The sequence below is a fragment of the Megalobrama amblycephala genome, linkage group LG11 (genome assembly GCF_018812025.1).
Source record: "Megalobrama amblycephala isolate DHTTF-2021 linkage group LG11, ASM1881202v1, whole genome shotgun sequence".
NCBI lineage: Eukaryota > Metazoa > Chordata > Actinopteri > Cypriniformes > Xenocyprididae > Megalobrama > Megalobrama amblycephala.
In genome coordinates this window covers 25,008,163-25,029,998 of record NC_063054.1, presented here as the reverse complement: position 1 = coordinate 25,029,998, position 21,836 = coordinate 25,008,163, and the positions used below count along the sequence as shown (strand labels likewise).

Here is a 21,836-nt window from a genome sequence, read left to right as displayed (position 1 = left end):
CAAGCACAGGTATACACACAGTGATTCTTGACTAGCTAAATATTAACATAGACAAAAGCCAGACCAATGTGTGTGCACCTTTGAACCTAAACCACCCAATCTCTGGCAAATGATGTTGTTATATAAAAGAAATAAACATGTCCACGTCAAAACTATAAACAAAACTATTGTAAGGCTTTAGAAGAGTGCACAGGTAGTATTGTAGTGCACAGGTTTTATGGACTACTTATATGAAGCTTTTTGGAGCTTTACAGACATGGTCACTTTATGAACTGTCAGTGTACAGAAAAGAGAGCATGAAAATTGTTCAAGACTCAGATTCAGTTGTGATTCAGTTCTCTCCACACAGACTTAACTCTAGTTTTGTGGAACATTTCATTACATACTCTATCCACAAGCTTTGCTATCTTAAATCATGCAGTTATTTATCCAAACTGACAGTGTCCTTTTACAAGTTTGGTTAAGCTAAAATTAGCCTAACTAAATCAGTTCTGACAATTTTCCAGTTTGAGAAGATGTAACATTACTAGTAAATTGCCAGTATGATGCTATGTGTGAATAAAGAATATGATTACCAGTATGAGCACTTACAAGGTCAGAACGTGCTGAAGTCCACACAAGAGATTATATGTGAATAAAAGTCTAAATTCATAATCTGTTCATCATATAAAACGATCCAGTTTCTTCAGAAACTTTGCACCAAACCACTCGATTCATATGGATTAGTTTGGTTGAATAGAAATCTCTCATATTATATTTCAAACATCTTCATTTGTGTTGAGAAGATGAATGAAAGTCTTGAGTGAGTTATTGATGACTTTTTTTTTCCATTTTAGTGTGAACTAATATTTAAATCTTCAAAACTGCATTTTTGGTGAACCAGTGAACAGAACCACAACTACACAAATTGTTTCACTTAATACCTAATTTTAGGATATCCAGCGATCATAAATAGCAGAAAGGGAAATTATGAGGTATGAGATAGAGACTAAACTAAACTCAGGAGTTGCTCACACCTCATATTTGGCTCAAGAAAGACTCAAAAAAAAAAAATGTGTATAGAAAATTGTGGAAAGGTTGGAGAGAAGAGGAAAAGAGGAAGAGGGGAGATCATGGGAAAAGGAAGAGGATCAAGCACAACAACCCACAACACAACAGACCAAAAGCACACTCATTATAGAGATGAATGAACATTAAAATGGGAGTGGAGACAAAGACAAAAGAGTTTGGGCACTCTGCTGTATCACTAGGACAAATGGTTCAACATGTGACAAAACAATAAGCCATTTGTAAATTGTATGGGATAATTGGGTCAAATTTAAGAATGAAGTGAAAACTGCACTCAGTACAGTCACTAAACACAGGACTGCATTGGGACACATCACATATTCAGAGAGATTTATGAATAAATGTCTTTGGTTCCAAAATAGCTCATTACTGTCTAATCTTTAAAGATTAACTCCCCATGTCTTCCTTATCATAAGAGAGATATACCCAACAACTATCATGAACACACACAACTATGGATAAAATATATTCACAAATATCAACAAACGAGCATTTTAACATATCACTTCAGTGATACTGATATGTAATTAGGAGGAAGAAATAAGGATATTTAAGACATGTTAGTTAGGGCCCAAGCCCTGAAACAGCGAAGGCCCTATCGTTTTCCTTGGGTAATTTTTTTTTTCTAACTTTCGGGCACTTTTGGGTCCCTTAACATGCTCAAACTCTTGAAACTTTGCACACATGTAGGAATCGTCTGCCATCAGGGCCAGGCTCAAGTTGTCATGGGGGGCTCCGTGGCACAGCCTTTTATATGCTTGTATTTGAGGGGCTCTGTAATGCACCCATTTTCACCTACAGTAACCAAACTTCATACAGTTATAGATCTCATCGGGCCAAACAACTTTTAAAGAAAAAAGTCATATGCCAGCCAAACAGGAAGTCGGCTATTTAGGGTTGTTTGAGAAACACATGCTCTGGAATTTGATATACTCTTAGGGAATTCATCCGATCACCACCACACTCGGTCAGCAGAAGTCAAGACATTGAGGATGCTAAATTGCGAGCAGATTTTTGATATCTTGAACTGTTTGGCTGTGGTGTTGAAACGAATTTATGGCAAGAAAAGGGAAAAAGGAAGTGTGTTATAACTTCTGCATATATTGACCGATTTGGATGAACTTCATCTGTGTGTTCATTGAGGGAGGCCGATCACATGGAAGTGACTATTGTGAGTCAAAGTCATAGCACCACCAACTGGCAACAGGAAGTGTCACTTTCAAAATGCTTTGAAATCACCCTCTTATTTTTACCCAATTTGCTTCAGTCTTCGTCAGAATAATGTCAAGACAGCAAATGCACACCTGTAAAAGGATTCTTGATATCTTGAACATTTGAACATTAAAGTCAAATCAAAGTCCTACTGCAAGATCTGTTGATGCTACCTACAGCATACAGGTTATTGATATTTTTGCTATTTTTATATTTTCATATGGTCACCAAAGTCACCAAATTTTTAGATTTTGGCTGTCTGAAATTATTAGAATGTAAAAGAAATATTAAATATAACATAAAATAAGCATATTTTACATAAAAATCTGGTATTTTTTTTAAAGGTAATTCAAAAATACCCCAAAAATTGCATAAATTTATAGTTTTTATTTTATCAAAGATGGTGATATGACATTTATTTAAAAAAACATTTGGGATCATGCCAGAGAACTTTGTGTCCAAATTTGTCCACGAAGGACCAATTATGCTTGAGAGTTAACAGTGTTGTTCAATAAAACCCTATGATAACGTCCTTTTGATACATTATTTGAACAAATTATTATTGCCTAATTGTTATTACACCTATGTATTTTAAGTCATTTTAATGGTTATGGTCTACATTACCACACACACAAAAAAAAAATCTGATTACGCGATTAATCGTCAAAATAGTCATTAGTGGCAGCCCTAATCAGATGTATTGCTGTATCAATGCTGTTATTACCATAAATACATTTCATTTGGAGAAGAATGGGTGTGCATAGATGGTGATGGTTTATGATTGAATCACTAGATGAACTATAGCCTGAAAAAGCTTAAACATAGTTAGGAATGCTTTACCTGAATTTTTGTATAACATTTTAGAGTCAATAGCACTTTCTTATCTGAAGTGACTAATTTACCTGCATGTGTTCAGTGTTCAACATATTGCAAAATTTCACTCGACACACATAACTTCAATTTCTGATGGAATTGAGCTCCAGTACTTCAAGGCTTTGCAAATGCAATCAATAAAGTAAAAATTTGCCACAAAAACTGTACAACATCCAGAGGATTCTTTCAACATTATTTGTGTTGGTCATGTTGTCCAGACATGCTTGCACTCTAATTATTGCTGCTTGCAGCTGTATTTCACTTTATTGTACTTGATTGTTGCACACTATTTACAAATGGCACACCCAAAGCCTTGTTCCTGGCTATGCTCCTGCTTTTATGATGTTTTTTTTTAAGCTTGACAATACCCAGTCACTGTATAAGGGTAAAATAAGGGTGAGGAAATTATGAAAGAATTCACATTGAGTGAACTACTCCTTTAGGACTCCTTTTATCTTCACTAATCTCTTCATAAGTATTTAATGGGATCATAAACCAAACTAAAGGGCGAATATGGGTAAAGTGGGACAACTGATAAAGCTTTAAGTCCCTCTGTGGTGAAAATCAAGTTTTTAATGTTGTTTATATGTCTATGTGGTGTTTTTAATATGATTTAAGACAAAAAGTGCAAATTCAACACCATTGCTGAGTATTTTCAGTTTCAAAAAAACTAACTTCACAAACTACCTTGTAACCAATCACGTCAACGTGCCAGCAGGCTCTGGCATATCATTATGACCGCTCTAAAGCAGAAGAGTCTCAAGAAGCCAGGTTATCACCGTATATTTTTCTGGTGATATAAAAAAAGGGTAGATTTAGCTATATAGCGGGTGTACGATGTATATAACAGTCTTATGATGAAATATATGCCTTTCTCCACTGACGTTCTGTGTTGTTCAAAGCGTTTCTAAGGATACCGATATTTAAAAGGCAGACTCAGATGGCGAATGGGAACATGGTTTGTGTGACATTAGAAACACATTATTAGCAGCTGTTTGATAATGTAGTCAAGCAAAAGGATAATCATATTAATAATTATTAATCATATTAATCATGACATTGCCATTTTTATCATATTTTGTAAAAGGCAGTCACGTCAAATTATGATAAAGCACTTCAACCGGTGTCTCTAACACTATCTTCATAGTTTAGGTATAAGTATGGTTTTTCTCCATGCAGCTTAGCAGCAGCTGAGAAGCGTTTTCCATAGTTTATGCCGTCACTATGGCAGGGCATGTTTGATGACATAATCAAATACTATGGATAATGAGCTCTGGACAAATGAGACAAAAGCTTAATTGTTTATTTATAAAACTAAAAACAGCCTTTGACTAAAAAGAGATCCAAACTGTGCAGCATGAAGGAAGCATTATGGTTTGAGGCCAGACAGGCCCTGAGGAAATTATAGACTCAACCAAGAATTCCACAATGTACCAAAGTATTTGAGAATATAAGGCCATCTAAGAGGATCTTGTATAAACACTCAAACAAGTCCACAAAGGAATGTCTAAAGCAACATGAAATGGAGGGTTATGAAATGGCCGAGACAAAGCTCACTTCTAAAATCTATAGAAATTCTGTAGATGAACAGGTCTGCAGGTTTGTGTTGGATGCGACAAATGTACTATCCTTATGTAACAGCTATGTCCCTAAAAAGTATGTGTGTGAGGGAAGGGGGAGGTTAGTTCCCACTAATTCAGTGAGGGGAGAAAAAAGAACAGAGGGGTAGTTCCCAGGACAACCAGAGACCCACCAGAGCTTTCCAAAAAAAGAGGCAAAGGGTTGCCAAGGGACTCCACTAACTACGGAGTTCTTCACACGTCCTCAAATGTATACTTGCTTAAACAATCAGTGTTAACCCTGTTCTACTTTAGATACACATTAATTAAAGAATGCATCTTTTATAGCTTTTGCTTGCACAGCATCAAAAAGAAACTATTGTAATATGGACCTTCATATATACCCACAAACAAAAAGACATTTCATATCTGTTATAACAAGAGAATTTTGCACTTTTAAAAGAATGCTTTTTTTAGTGGTTTAAGAATTTTCTTGCTTTAGCAGAGCTGCAACAGGGAATAAAAAGGAAAGAGATCTTTATTAAAGCCCTAAAAGACAAGAAGGTCTGGTCCAACATTCATGTTCTCTTCACCATGGCAACTCATTTTCCCAGGAGAGAGACAATCTCAAGGGTAGGCATGTTTATTAGTGTCCCAGGAAGAGTTTTGTGGAGTTCTGTGTGACCGCATCAAAGAATAGGAGAATTAGAGTTTATCTTTCTGAATTAGAGGTAGTGGAGGTAATATCTGAATTTTATAATCTATGAAATTACTGTGAAGTTTACAGATTATTTTTTTCCTATCCATACAGCACAGAGAAAAAAGTAAAATGAAAAAGAAAAAGAAATGTTATTGATAAAACAATAACAGTTTAATTTTGTTTACCATTGTCTCCCTTCAATTAGAGCTGCATGATTCTGGATAAATTGAGAATCACACACACACACACATATATTTATTTATTTATTATATTAAATAATTTGACTTTTTTTCTTTTTACAAAAATCAGTTTGAGTGAATGATTCAATGACTCACTTGTCATCAAGACTTGACTTGTTTCATTACTGGATGAATCAGCACTTTTGAACGAATCTCTCGAATCAAATACATTTCTTTAACAGTCATCTGTCACTACCTACTGCTGTAATGATGTAATTGATACTATCTTTATTTGAAGCGCCAAATTACTTTCAAAAGGTGATCGCATACCATAGACATCTTTGTTTATATTCCGAACTATAAACTTTTATCCCAGTACTTCTGTGATAATTAGAATGTTTATAAGACAGAAAAATTGATACTGTGTGGTTGAAAAGACTGTTGGTGAAGCTGCTTCATACCTATACATGACAACTGCAACTGCTCTTTCTGGGTCAGCGGCAGGTGGCAGAGCTAACGCACATGCGCGAGTGTTCACAAGAGCATCACAACAGCATCACATCACGACGCATGCGTTTTGTGTTCACATAGAAGCTGACGTTGCGTGAACACTTTGGATAATATTATTGACAGCTCTACCTTCAATATATACTGAATAGTTAATTATGCTAAATGAATCTGCTAACTGAGTATGCATTTCTTGACTAGCAAGAAATGCATTATCAGTATATAAATGTATGCAGATTAATATATTTACATACATGCTATTCAGGTTATTAAAACAGGATACTCATACACACCTTACAGTCTTCAGAATTTCCATGCACTCATTCACATATTCAACAGTTACTCACTCACCCCTCCCCTCCATCTGCAACTCTCCCTCTTTTCTCCAGTTCCCCCTCTTATTCACTGACCTTTTAAATCTCCACTCCAACAAAAGAGACAAAGGAAGCTGGACAGCTTTCTCTCTTTCCCCCCTGCTGAGGGGGAACAAACACGCATACACAAGACTACAGCCCGTCATTCCACAGGGGCACAGGCCTGATGCAGACGTACAGATGATTCACACCACTATATGACAATCTCTTGTTTTATTCATCACTATTATTGTCTCAGTTATTATTAGGAGTCCAACCAAGGCTGCCTCTGACCATTTTGGCACCAAAAATAAACACACAATTCTAAAATAAGAAATTATACAACAGAAAATGTCAATATGCTTTATTGAAACACTTAGTCCAAAACCAAGTCTATATAAATTATTAGTCAACCCAAAAATGAAAATTATTTGGTGAAAAAAATAATGTAATCATTTCCGTTTTGATTTCTGCTGTTTCAAACCCATAAGACTTTCATTCATCTTCAAAACACAAATGAAGATTTTCTAATGAAACCTGAGAAGTTCAAAGTCCGCGCAACCAAAACTGACGTATAAAACATTTTCACATCCGTAAGAATCAAGAGGTTTAAGCCGAGTCTTCCAAAAAGACATAGTTGTTTATGATAAACAGATTTAATTTTCATAGACTTTCAATGGATGGACAAAAACTGATGAGAGAATATAAAAATATCTTCATTTGTGCTCCGATGAGTCCCATACATGGACCGCCTGCTAAATTACTGGCACCCACAAAATGATTGACAGGTAGAAAGCGAATCAAAAACTGTTTGATTGGCTAAACAAAGAATCTGACAGTGGACTGTGGCCTCTTTTTATTTTACTGTTTACAAAGCTTTGGGCTGCCAGAGAGATCGATGTTATATCTCTTGACAGTTATTTCAGTGATATCCAAGTAGGATAATATTCTATTCCACAAAGACGTAGCAACCCTAAAAACAATATAGACCTTTGTCAGGTTAGACCATATTGAATTTAACGTGGATGAAAACGAGGGATAGACTTACAGTCTTTACAATGGCAAGCACTGTATAAAGGTCCTAAAAATAACACAATTTTCACAACTCACAAATCTATTTTATGGAGTTTTTGTATACTGAAAGTTTTTTTTAGAAAGACGTTTCGTCAGCTGAACAATGTATTTTGTTAAACAACAGTACAATCCACTGAACACACTTCTATCACATGCAGCCTCGTTTTCATTCCTTTTAAAACTTAAATATGGCGCTACTCTGATTACGGTCTATAACACCCTGATAAATGTCTAGCAACCAGCCAGAACACCCTGATAAATGCCTAGCAACCATCCAGAACACCCTGGGAACAAAAATAGCAAAACACTCCAGGCATATTTCAACAAACAAATATCATAGAGATATGGGGCTTGGCTCTCTTAAACTGAGGTATTGCACTGAGGCTCCATATATGACTCTTGAGGCCATGTTGCCACCAGAATGTCACCTGGGCCAGTGTGCGCCCCCGGAGGTCTTTCAAGGCCCCATCCTCTGCACTACAATATCATAGAGAAATGCAGATGGACTCTTTTGGCTTGAGACAGTGTACTGAGGCTGTGTATGAGGAATGTCATAAAAACATTCAAACACCTGGACAACAACTGTTAAGCTCAAAGAGAACAAAAATTTAAACAAAAAGGTGCTTTTGTTTAAAAGGGTTGTACTTTTCTGGAGTTTATTAGTGAATCTGAATCGCTATCGGGTGTCTGTTAGATGAAAGCACTGGAGTAGCAGACTGAAAAAACTTGTCATTCACATGCACAGTATAGAATTTAAAACCCTGATGAAAAAGGCTCAGTAAACTGTTGAATACATGCAATACACTAGGTGTTGCGCACACACAATATCTCTTCTCTTTGTGCTCTAAACTTCTCATTATGGAGCAAGAATCTGTATCGAGCCATCCCTAATTTATGTTTATTGAAGTTAAATACAAATCATTACAAAAGGTCATTCCAAGTGTCGTTTGTTAAAGATGCAATGAAACGAAAATAGTGACTTTTTTCCATATTGTGACGTATTCAAGTGCAATACTGAGTAGCTAGTTCACCCAAAAATGAAAATTCTGTCATCATTTACACACCATCAAGTTATTCCATCCAAACCTGTATGAATTTCTTTCTTCTGCTAAACACAAAGGAGATATTTTGAAGAATGTCGGTAATCAATCAGTTGATGCCCCACTGACTTCCATGGAACAACTTGAGGGTGAGTAAATGATCACAGAATTTCCATTTTGAATGAACTATCCCTTTTTTTTTTTTTTTAATGTAGGGAGGCTAGACAGATCAAAGGCTGGGACTTGGTTCTATCCATTGGTTGTTGATTAAATTTTGAGATTCTTGCAGTCGATTGTTGGAAGAGCAGGGTTTAAAAAAAAAAAAAAAAAAAAAAACATAAACATGGATGAATCATTCATAATAAGCTCCATACTGTGCATTTACAGAATGATTTGCAAATATTTCATGCCAACTTTAAGTTACAATGTCTTTAATAAAATGACATCAGTATGACATCATGATGGGAGCTGCACTTTCCATGGTGTGTACTCACTTTTTAACATACATTTCTACTCTCCACCCCAATACTGAAAATAGCGTACTCACAAAAGACAGGAAATTCATTCTGTCATTATTTATTATTATCATTATTGATTATTCACAGAATTTTCACAGAATTGCCCATCCCAATAAACAAAACAAAACAATATGGAAACACTGGAGTCTGTTTACACCTGTAAGTAGTACTTAAGTATCTACTTTTATCTACAGATCAGCTGAGATTAATGTCAAGTGCAAAGAGTACAAAAGATCCCTGTAGTTAAAAGAAGAGTACATTGATTGGACATAAAAAAAAATAAAAAAAATAAAAAATAGACCTGATGCATTAACACCACCAAATAGACTATAGCAAGAGCAAATAGGTCCAGACAGTGGACATGAAAATAAATCCTTATTCTACACTAATCATCAAAACTGCATCTTCAAGGACAATGGTGCATTAAGTATGAAGTTTAATTACAATGTTTCCCAACTTAAAATTCACCTGTAGCTACTCGGCAGTTTACCATATGATATCTGTGTTAATTTAAGTTAAATTCATGGACTGCTTTGAATCAGTTTCGAGTAGGGGACATAATGCGATACTTTTCATCCACGATTCGGTTAGAGTTAAATCATCTACGATTTAAAGTCTTTGAAGAGTCTCTTGGGCTTAGTGTCCCACTGCTATTTTGTTTAAAGTTCACAATCGGAGCGAGTCACTCTAAAGCAAACCACCTTCACTTCAACATGAATATAACGACACGACGTACAAATTGTTCAAGTCTGTTTAAATAATGCATTTACATAACCATTATTACAGCAAAAACATGTGTAACTTACTTACCTTCTAACCACGTTACTCTACTCTTGCGTTTGGAAAAAGTTTATCCAACTTGGACGACTTTCAAACAACGCAAATTCACACGCTGACCGCCGTCTCCACTGTGTGATTTACTCGGTTTACGATAGAAAAAAAAAGATATAAAAAATAAATAAAAATAAAACAATAATATTGATGATTATCACATTCCGATTCTTTTTTCTGCACAGGTCAGTCGTTTGGTTTGTAGTTAAAATGATCCATTTAAAAAATAGTGCTTTGCAATTTACTGGCCCTTTTCACGCGTCGCATATCGCGCTTCAACAGCTTTTCAAAGTGAAAAGGTTTCGTATAGGCTATAGAAATTAATGACTAGAAGGGAAACTAGCGAAAAGCATCGGTTCCAGAAAAGGCAACCCGGAAGTGGTTTCTAATTGGTCAGATATGACGACTCTACCCCCAAGAGAGTAGCCCATAGACATAATAAAGTTATTAATGGAGTCTGGTCCCGGTGGTCTCCCAATTTTGACAACTTTAAAGGTTGACTACTCTTTCACCCATTTGCTCTTTTTGTCATCACTTGAAGAAACAACTTTGGAACTGTGTTTGTTGCAAAGTGTTTTAGACTGACTTTTCTAAAAGAGAAGTAAAACTTTTTTTCCAAGAAATATGTTGATATATATGAATTCTTTTAAGAATGCTTATAATTCAGTTGCTTGTAAAACTGTTCTATGGCTAAGATGGCTTAATACTTATAAGGAAATATGATAGGCCTATATACTTTAGTTCATTTCACAATTTCATGTATTGTAACCCTCTTAGAGTAAAACTTTTGATTACCCAATGGGACACGCTTACAAGTGTTGTAAAATTGTACATTTTTACAGAGCTTTATTTACACATTTTCAATACACAAATTTCAATACATTGCTGTTCAAATCAGAGCTTATGCAGGACAAAATTTAGTAGCCTAATTGTGTTATTTCTAATTAAGTGATAAAAATCAGTTGCAAATGATTTACAAAATACATACACATACTCATCTCTGCACCTAAAATTTACAACACTATGTTTTGCTACCAATTTGTATTATGTAATAACATTGGAAGGTTTTCCTTTAAATCCTGCAATTTAAGTTCCTGAACATTATGACAATAGTGTGAATGTATTTTCGGATGAAGGGATTGTTTCCTTTTGACTTATTGTAAACGAATCACTTAACACTATGCTGCTTATGATGTAGGCCACTTGAAGACCTCAGACAGTTGTCATATGATTCTTGCGCACAGTATTCCATTTTTTTTATATATTAAATATTATTACCTTTAAAAACTGGTGATGGAAATATAAAAACAAAGAACATTATCATCATGTTGGTTTTTTGTTCCTGTTACTCTTAGTTGGTATTTTCTGTGTTTATGTTAACCTGTCTTGTTTAGTTCCTCATTTACCATTGCATTTAATGCCCTCTGTTCCCTATGTTCATTGTCAAGTCTTTGATTTGCATGCAAAGCTTTTACATTATTTTTTCTCCTACTCCCATGTTCCGAGTTTTATTGTCTTCTTTGTTTTGTTTTGCTGTTTCCACCTATCCTCTTTATTGCCTGCGCCATGACAATTACATTTCACACAATTCACTGTAATACCACCAAATATGACCTATCCATGCAGACTAACTAACCCTCATTCTAATGTTGTCAGCATTGGTTGAAAACATCATTAAATAAACAAGCTGGTTTTAAGCGCAACAGTGCTATTTATTTATTTATATATAAACAAAACAAACAAGACACTCACAGTAACAGTAAACACAGTAATAGAACAACCAACTTAATAACAAGAACAAACTCAGGGTTTAAATAACACAAGTCAAACAAATCAATGAAAGAGAAAACAGGTGAAGATCATAATCAATCACTGAAAAACCAAGGAAATAACTCAAAACCAGGAAACTGAACTAAAACAAGTGCAAAACCTGCCCAAAACGACAAAAGACACGGATCACCGTGTCAAATGGTCAATGCTGAGGAAGGACTGGTATATTTAGGATGCAGCCTCATTAAGATGTTTGTAACATTGGAATAGATTTTAGGTCTTGGAGTCTCTACTAATGAGCTGATGACACAAAACAGACAGATATCCAAAATGTGCACTGTTGATGGGCCTCAAGGATGTTGCTTATGTTGCACAAGTGCCCACTACTGGTGGAACCCATGCAATGAGTTTGAAAATAATGCACTAATCCAAGGGCGTTCACTCCTGTTCATGGTGATCTACCTTTCTGCAAATTTTCCAAATCTAATAAAACACACCTGATCCAGCAAATATGAGTTTTTTAGGAACACTTGATAATTACAGACAGGTTTAGAACAGAATTCTGCAGCAAGGTAGATCTCCAGGAACAGGAATGATCACCCCTGCTTTAAGCTCTTGATCACTTAGAACAGACTATGGAGTTGATTTATTATACATTTTGTTTTTCTTTTAGATTTGTTGTATGCACTATTCTATAGACCTATAGGTGTGCTTGGGCTGTTGAGGAAAACCTTTAAAAAATGACAAACAAAAATGATAACAATACAATAAATGACGACTGTGTAATAAACAATCAGTAAAATCTCAGTATAACTTTCTAGAGTTGTTAAGCACAATCGAGTTGTCACAACTGAGTTACTGCTACGTTCACTTGTTCAAAATGTAGTTTATTCAGAGACTGTGATGATGTGATTCCAGTTATCAACACTGTAAATCTAGCTTTTTTTTTTCTTTTTTTTTTAAATTATCAAAGATTTATAACTCTACATTGTGTTCCTTGGCATGAAATTTCAGAAAACTGTTTAATGCTGCTGCTGTGTTTCTACCACAACAGCTAAGGGAATTTTACATCATTCTTTCTTTTGAAAAGTCATAAACCACAACTCTATTGTGGTTATTTTCTTTTTTTATTTGCTATTGGAGTAAATGGGAATGTAAAAATATATATTTATTGTAGTTTCCAATCACCACTATTGAAGTGTACCCCACTATGATGACTTCCACTTCTAAGAACCCCAGAAATGTGAAAAGGGTCCAGTGAGGGGTTAAAGGTCCATCAGCAAAAAGTTCTCTCAACCACTAAATGAAGTGGAACACATTTCCATTATGGTGTCAGCAGGGATTGCTTGAGGGAAATGTTTAGTGAAACACAGCCACTCTCCACCACTCCATAGGTATTGATTTATACTCATGATGTAACATGTCATTTGCATTTGATCACGTGTGTCATTTGTATTGTGTTTTTGATTCAGTTTGAATGTTTGATGATGCTTTTAAGTGTTTTGTTATTTAGGCTATAGTATTGTAGGCTGCCTACTGGATTGATTTTTAAAGTGAAATATCAAACAAAATTGTTATTTATTTTTGTTAGAGTTTATGCAATTATAAGTAAATTTGATTTATCATTTGAATTTTTATTAGAAGGTCCATGTTCGCACTAGGTGGCGGTAATGCGCTATGTCAGTTTGCGATCCCCTATTTAACAAAACAAGAAGAAAGAAAACATAACTTCTCTTGCTTGTGTCTTTCCGGGATTTATATTGTCAGTGTATTGTTACAGTAGTGATCTGTTCTCCTGAACGAACGACTAAAGTTACAAAATGTTTCGGCCTTCAAATGCTCACTAGCCGACAGTCTCTAATTCGTTCAACTCGATGTCAGTGAAATCATATTATCAGGAAAATTGTACCAGAAGTGTCAGTTGTATTAGCAATTAATTTCCTCTATATTGCTTAAAACTGGGGGCTGATAATGCATGAGTTTGATCAGACTGCGACAATCGGAGCGACTGTTCCGACGGGATTCGAGCTCACTGCAGCGGAGGAGGTTCAGGAAAAGCTCGATGCTACTGCTAGAGTCAGCAAAAACAGAGGAAGAATTTATTTTGATATAACAACAGATAAACTTGCTAAGGTCAGTCCTCCTCTTGTTTGTTTCACATAACCTGTCATTTTGCAACGACAACGATACTCTGAGATCAGAAAGTGTGATTTGCAATAGACTATTATTAATGTAGTAGCATGGCGTACGTACAGACTAGAAGTCAGCGGCACATCCGGTTTTCAGTAACACGTGCCGCATAGTGCTGTGCTGTGCTGCCTTTCGGTAGTGAATGACACAGCTGTAAAGCACGGACGGAAATCTTTCAATTAAAATTATTCATTGTGTTTTTAATAAACATTTTCCTCATTGATTTTTCCTAATGGGAATTTTAAAAAAAAAAGTCTTCCTTTTATATATTTACAAGTCATTAATCTAACCAACCAGCTATGAGGGAAATCACAACATTACAAACTTGAATTTGAAGAAAGACAAATGAACAAGAACAAGTTCTTAACATATTTATAGAATTAATTAACTACAATTCTATACAACACTGCAAGCAACATAGTACAATTTAAATATGATATAAAACAAAGTTTTTTTAAAATCTATAAAAACATTGTAGTTTAAGTTTATTGCAAAATAACAAAATGTTTACATAATATAAGTAGTTTACAAGTGTTGGGAGACCAACTTTATTGTCATTCTTTGTCATATCTTCATCACAGTGCTTTATGGGAGTAGGTGGTCACTGCAGAGATCTGATTCTATGATTGATGGATATTTCTCTGCAGGATCCTTAGTATTATAGTTCTTGATTAGGAATTTCACTGTTAAACATTATTTAAAAAAAAATAATAAGGTGAAATAATGTGGACTGATGGCTTCAGCAGAAGTATATATTTATTATTGTTAATTCATCTATCACCTTGGATATGTCTTTACAGGCTTAGCGTTAAAAGCCAATTCCACTATGGAGAAAATGAATTGGATTTTTATGTCAGGAACTAACTGGACTGTTCTACTCCAGCATCTTAAGAGCATTATACGATCCATTGTTCTTCCTCAATGGTTCAATAATCTTGTTTGTTTTGTTGTTGTTTTTTTGTTTGTTTTTTTGTTTTTGCTGGTCAATATTGGACATATTTGGACACCTACAGACCTGCATGCAGCATCATGCAAAAACAAAGGTGTACAGTTACAGATATCACTATAGGGTTATATAGGTTATATCTTAATGTGCACTAGAGAGGAAGTTTTGACTAATATCATTGCGCCTGCTGCACCCATTGTACGGCAGCAGACAGTTCCTTGATTATTACGGCGGAATGAGAGTATAGTTCCTAGCCATATCGGCCTAGAAAATCACAACTTTTAATTTTCCGTCGGTCTTAGTACACTATGTAACTACAGAAGAGTCAAGTTTTAAATAGGAAAAATAGTGAAACTCTTTGGTCATTTTTGAACGAGATGCAAACGGTCTAATCAGATTCAATGAACTATGCTAAAAGTGGTACCGCCAGACCCGGAGATCGGCTGAATGGATTCGAAAACGGTAAAACTCATCTCTTTAACTCTAGGGGAGTTGGAAAATGAGCCTATTTTCAAAAAAGGTGGAGTGTTCCTTTAACCGCTGCACAACATACAACAGTAAATTAAGATAAATTTAATATAATGGACTGAATGCTACACCTGCTTAGCATTTCTCATGTAAACACTCAAACTTTCCTCTCTGTCACCTGCAACCTGCAAGGGAACAGATGGGTGCAACACAGCAAGGTGAACTCTCTTGCTCTGTGGCTCTGGAAAGCCATGAATATCAGCTTCTAGACCACTTGAAATGCCTGGGGCTGTCCATCAACATGCAGAAGAGCAGGCTTCATCCCTTGCAGAGCATCGCATTCTTGGATATGAACCTAGATTTGTAGACAAGCACGCTTGTCTCAGGAGTGTGTACAATCTTTACTTGGCACACTCGCCACATTCGGAGTGGGGAGATTGGTTTCTCTGAAGTGCTTTCAGAGGTTGCTGTGACTGATGGTCAGAACATCTAAACCTGTCATTCAAAACTTCTCATTCTTATACAGTCTTTCTACTTGTTTACACTTTGCTTAAAGGAATTGTATCCAAAAATTAAAATTATCCCATAAGTTACTAACCCTCAAGTCATCCTAGGTGGATATGTTTTTCTTCTTTCAGCCGAACACAATCAGAGTTATATTAAATAATGTCCTGGCTCTTCCCAGCTTTGTAATGGCATTGAGTGTTTTTGAAGCTCCAAACAGCACATCCATCCATCATAATAGTAATCCATATGTCTTTAGAGGGTTAATAAATGCCTTCTGAAGCGAAGCGATGGGTTTGTGTAAGAAAAATGTCCATATTTAAAACTTTATTAACTTTAATCACTGGCTTTCGGCAACGGCCGTACGCATCACAACAGAGTCGAGTTATGGCGGAAGGTTGACCTCTAACCCGACGTTCTTATGTTCAGTAAAATCACTTATTTAGAGGGTTTTTTGGAACCTTGGTTAATTATGTTTCAAAATAAACGGCTAGCCTACCTAATCCACCTCATGGCTTGAAGACATTAATACATTTAGAATACATAACTACGGCACGCTCCCTTCATTTTTCATTGTCTGTCTTGCACATGAGCCGCACACACCTCAAAACTATGCATTCTAATGATGACCTTGCTTAATCAACCACTGATATGTTTTATAGATTAAATTATCAACAATTAATCAATCATCGCATCCTTAGTGTCTACACTGGTTTTCAAAACAGCGCCACCAATCTCGCGGTGGCTCCAGGCACGTGATCTAAAGCTGAAATCTAAATGGGCGTCCGTTTCATTCCAAAGTGACAGGAAAAAATCGACATGTTGCCCGAAAAAAAATCTTGCTTTGCCGTGCTGCAATTTATCACACCCGATGTGAATAGCTCCATAGGGAATGGTTGTTTCGATTTAAGAGCGTCATCACATCATACATTCGCTTCACTTAATCATGCTCAGTGATTTAAGTATATTTTTTATTATGGAATGAACTCTCATGGAAATCAATGACCATTACTGTTCTTTAAAATTTCTGCTTTTGTGTTTCATGAAAAAAGTCATATTGGAAAAACAACATGATAGTGAGTAAAGCAGCACTGTCTATTTACCTTCAAATTGCCATGTGATTTTTCATTTTCATTTATTTATTTCTAAAGGTTCATCACCTGAAGTCTTTAGACAATCTGTTTGTTGTGGTAAAAGAATATGACAACTACCAATTCAAAGCCACAAAGGTATGTGCAATATTTTACTAGTTGTAGTTATTGTTGTTGTGTACCGAATGAGTACCAAAGTTTATAAATTACCTTGCATACATGTGCAGGTGTTTTTTGTTTGGTAAAGGGTTGTTTCATTAATAAAACAATGCTTTAAAACAAGGGTGTCAAATTCATGTTAAGTCATGTTATTTATAAAATCTTGGTGTACCAATAGAGAGAATATAATAAATTCCTCTGGCACTAATAAAAACTTTTGCAATAATGTGCTTCTTAGTCAAACTCCACCAGCATAGATTGAAAATTAATGTATTAGATCTACTTTTATAATCAATCAGTGGAGACTTGGAAACATTTATTACCCCAATATTAAATTTGGTAACACCTATAGTAATAACTATGCACAATTACATGCAACTAACCCTAAACCATACCCTGGTTTTACTGTTTTTTGCTTAACAGGAGGAAGTGCAATTGGATTGGCAAGAGCTGGCTGCCCGGCTGCCTTGGACCAATGCCTTAGAAGTCTGGAAGTTGAACAATTCTATAAGAAAGAAGAAAGGACGTCGGAAAAGAGCTAACCCGACAAAATCAGATCAGTGTGGCAATGTTAGCACCAAATGTACTGATGCTGTCCCGTCAGATCCTGAAGAGCTCTGGGTAGATCTTGAGGATCTAGAGGTGAAGGAGAACCAAAGAGATGTTTCTCCTCAGCCAGAAAATGACTCTGAGGAAGAAAAGCTGTCTGAAATCCAGGATCAGGAGTCAGGGGTAATGCCTCTTAAGTTTCGTGTGACATGCAACAGAGCTGGAGACAAACACTGCTTCACCTCAAATGATGCGGCGCGAGACTTTGGAGGAGCTGTGCAGGAGTTCTTTCAGTGGAAAGCAGATATGACTAAATTTGATGTTGAGGTAAGGTTCAGAAATTCTGCAACAAAATGTAGACCACCTTTTTTGTGTTTACTATATCAACCATTCTAAAAAAAAAATGGTTTGAAGAGAAAAGACAAGGTGTACCTCATATTTCTCAAAAGTGCTTTCTTTGTGCAAAAAAGAAAGTGCTTACTGAGTGCACCTTTTAATTAGTGTAATTTTGTTCTTCTATAGAAAAGAACAATGGGAGCCTAAACCATTTCCAATGTGGTGTTGCGTAAAGTAGTAATAATAATAAATGTTCAATAAAACAAAGAAAGGATTTGTAACAATTATTATATGTGTTTCTCTTTTATTTATAGGTGCTGTTGAATATCCACAATAATGAAGTTGTTATTGGCATTGCTCTCACAGTGGAGAGTCTACATAGGAGAAACATCACTCACTTTGGCCCCACCACTCTACGGTCTACACTGGCTTATGGCATGCTTAGGTAAGCAGTAGATTAATCGTTGCCCATCCCTAGTAAGCAGCATTCCTGTAAAGCATGGCTTCCGATCATTACAATAAGGTGGTCATGATACCTTAATTTTGTCTCATGGTTCACACTTGGCATGTTTGGTTCAATTAAAACAGATTCTGGTGTGATTGCTCTGTTAGTGTGGTTCATTTGAATAAGTGTGAACTCTGCCATCCGAACCCTGGTGTGCACCAAACAAGTGGACCGAGAACTCTGAAAAGCCACAGGAGAGAAACAACCACTAACCAAAGACATACCAATAGATGTAAGAACGGACAAGGAACTGAACAAGGAGTATATATACACAGACTAAATTAACAAGGGGCAGGTGGACACAGTAGGTTGCTTTGGTAACTAACAGGCACACACTAGGAAACTAGGGCTGTGAAATCGCCCCCTATACCCTCATTCACCATTCCACTAATATAGCTCACTTGAGGGAGTGAATGAAAACGAGTGAGCGAATTTGACACCGAATATCCACATTGGACCAGCGGTTTAGAAAATGGATGGATGATTAATCTGTAGGCGCCATCATCTGGTCAGATGCAGGAATTCATTCGCCGCCCAACTCTCATAAGTGCATTATGGGTATTCCCTAGCCGTTGAGCGTACATCAGTTGTACCCTCTTTTTATTGTGGTGCATTGTGGGATTGAATGAGAGCACTCAATAACATCCACTATGGTTTCAGACACTACTACAAATGGCTGTCACCTCATATAGTGCCCTTTTTAAGGGTATGAGGGCGATTTCAGACACAGCCTAGGTCAACTAAGGAAGACAGCAAATAAACACAGGAACTGGGACATGAACCTGACAAACGAACCAGGACTAGATGTATAATTTTCTTTTTTGGTCCGGAACAAAAGGACCAAGAGAACCAAACTGCAAGTGTGAACACACCCTTAAACATAAAGGTTCCAAAATGCCATAGAAGAACTATGTCTGGTTGCCCAAAAACCTTTCAGTTAACAATTCTTAAAAGAACCATGTTTTTCTTAGTGTGAAGACAAATTTAATAATCTAAAGAACTTTTTTCTAAAATAAAGAAAGAACCATTAGTTCAATGGAAAGGTTCCATAGATGTTAAACTGGGCATGAAATGGAACTTGTAATATTCTTTTCTTCCCTATTGTGACATATATGTGAAACGGCTTCTCGAACAAGAAAAAATGTAGGGCGGGTCTTGATTTTGTCCATGGGGAATTGATTGGACTTGTTTGATTTTGTTGTTTGTGCAATGTGAATTTGTATTGATTATACGTTGAAGGAAATGCACTTAAAAAAAACTAACAAACCATTATGTCTCTGACTGTAATGATTTTTTTTTTTTTTTTCAGACTTTGCAAGCCACAGGTGTCAGATGTGATTGTAGATCCCATGTGTGGAACTGGAGCTATACCTTTAGAGGTTTGTTGAATTATGACTAAGCTGCTAAATGAATTTGCAGTCTGTCTTCAGTTATTATATTTCCATGTTGTAAGAGTGAATTGATTTTAAAAACAGATGTTCTTTGTTTTATCAGGGAGCCATGGAATGGCAGAATTCATTCTTTTTAGCTGGAGACAACAATGGCACAGCAGTCAGCCGATCAGTCAATAATATCAAGCACATTTTAAAGAGAACACATGATGGAGGGAGGTGAGGCTTTTGATGGTGTCCTGCCAACCTTTTTTTGGAACAGTGTTATTTTAGTATTATTTATATACTATTGAAGTATTTTTCAGTTTTCATTTTAATTTAATTTATTATTTATGTCTATTTTCTATTTTTCTATGTCTATTTATCACTTATCGTTTTTTAAAATTTATTTATGTATTAGATTATTTCTGTTTAGCTTTATTTTTATTTCAGTTTTAGTCATTTTTGTACTTCAACAAACCTTTAAGTTGAGTAACTTATTTTAGTTGCCAAGATAACATTACTTTTTTTTATTAATTTAAATCATAAAAAATAACATTGAAAAACAATATTAACGCATTAAAGATATTAACAATGCACTAATAATATTTTTGATTAACAAAAAACTGGAAAGTGTGAGGGAACACCAGTGAACTGATGTGCTTTGGTCACAGGTTAATTAACTCACCTAAACTCATATGAGATTATTGAAATATATAAACACCTTTTTTACGTTACAATACATGACTACAAAAATGACACCCTGTTCAAATGTACACTGTGTTCACTTCATGTTGTATTTGTAGATCTCCAGGCTTGCCCTTAGACATAGTTCAGTGGGACTTATGCAATCTACCCATGAGAAGCAGTTCAGTGGATATCATCATTACCGACATGCCTTTTGGAAAGAGGTACTGACAGAAATCTGAAGTTATAGAACTATTCTTATTTATTATTGCAATTAATAATCCTATTACAGTATAATTATATTATTAAATGTTTATGTATTTAAACTGTTTGTGTTGTGTATGTTTTGAAGAATGGGGTCCAGGAAGAAGAATTGGGAATTATACCCTTCATGTCTTCGAGAAATGGCTCGAGTTTGTAAACCTGGCACAGGCAAAGCTGTGCTGCTGACTCAAGATAAAAAGTGTTTCTCAAAGGTGTGGCTACTTTGAATTCTTCAAAAATATAATTTATAGTTCTTAATGTATTTCATTAAAAAGCATTTTGGAATGTAGCAATGTAAATGTCATGTGAAATGGAACATTCAGCAATAAAATGGAACCCAGATCTTTTGTTGTTGTTGTTTAAATATATTATGAATCTAACATAGTTCCTTTTCATGTGTAATGTTTTAACTTGTTTGTTTTTTGTTTTTATGATATATCATTTCTCCCCATACTTTATCTGTTTTTTTCAGGCACTGTTGCAGATGGGGGCACTGTGGCGGAAATCGCATACTGTTTGGGTGAATGTGGGAGGATTGCATGCTGGTGTTTTTGTACTTAAAAGGACAGCAGTAGCTTTTGGCACCACTTCAGAAGATGTAACGGAGCCTCATACAGCAGCAGAATCACAAAAAGATAATATGGAGGACGCAAGTCTGTGAGAAACCTGAAAGACAAATTCGCACATCCGTTTGTGTCCCTTGTGGGCTTTTTGTGTGTGTGTGTGTGTGTGTGTGTGTGTGTGTGTGTGTGTGTGTGTGTGTGCGTGTGTGTGTGTGCGTGTGTGTGCGTGTGTGTGCGTGCGTGTGCGTGTGTGTGCGTGCGTGTGCGTGTGTGTGTGTGTGTGTGTGTGTGTGAGGTTAACATGACCCCAAAGTTTGCTTTTTCTGATTAGTTGATCTGAGACATAATCTTTGGCTGTCCTTATTGAAGTTAATAAAATGTTCAAATGTTATTGTTCATTTTGAGGTGATTTATTTATTTATTTATTTGAAAATAGACAATTATTATTTGCAGCTCCACATAATTTGTTCACACTACATTGAACCTGCCATCATTGTTTTTATTTCTTCAACTGCAAAGT

General features: G+C 35.7%; 2 protein-coding genes across 2 annotated transcripts in view; one reads left to right on the top strand and one right to left on the bottom strand.

Moving 5' to 3' along the window:
• plxnb1b (plexin b1b) overlaps window positions 1-10,282 on the bottom strand; it is a 68,087-nt gene extending 57,805 nt beyond the window's left edge. The window contains exon 1 of the mRNA XM_048206929.1: window positions 9,894-10,282. The gene's annotated coding sequence lies outside the window, so the exon portion shown is untranslated. The remainder of the gene's footprint in view (window positions 1-9,893) is intronic.
• A 3,092-nt stretch (window positions 10,283-13,374) lies between these two features.
• thumpd3 (THUMP domain containing 3) lies at window positions 13,375-21,707 on the top strand. The gene is made up of 9 exons (XM_048206928.1): window positions 13,375-13,817; window positions 16,944-17,021; window positions 17,466-17,918; window positions 18,242-18,372; window positions 19,742-19,811; window positions 19,927-20,042; window positions 20,609-20,713; window positions 20,842-20,965; window positions 21,226-21,707. The coding sequence occupies exons 1-9, from the start codon at window positions 13,656-13,658 to the stop codon at window positions 21,412-21,414; spliced, it is 1,428 nt and encodes a 475-aa protein (XP_048062885.1). The 5' UTR covers window positions 13,375-13,655; the 3' UTR covers window positions 21,415-21,707.
• The last annotated feature ends 129 nt before the right edge of the window (window positions 21,708-21,836 follow it).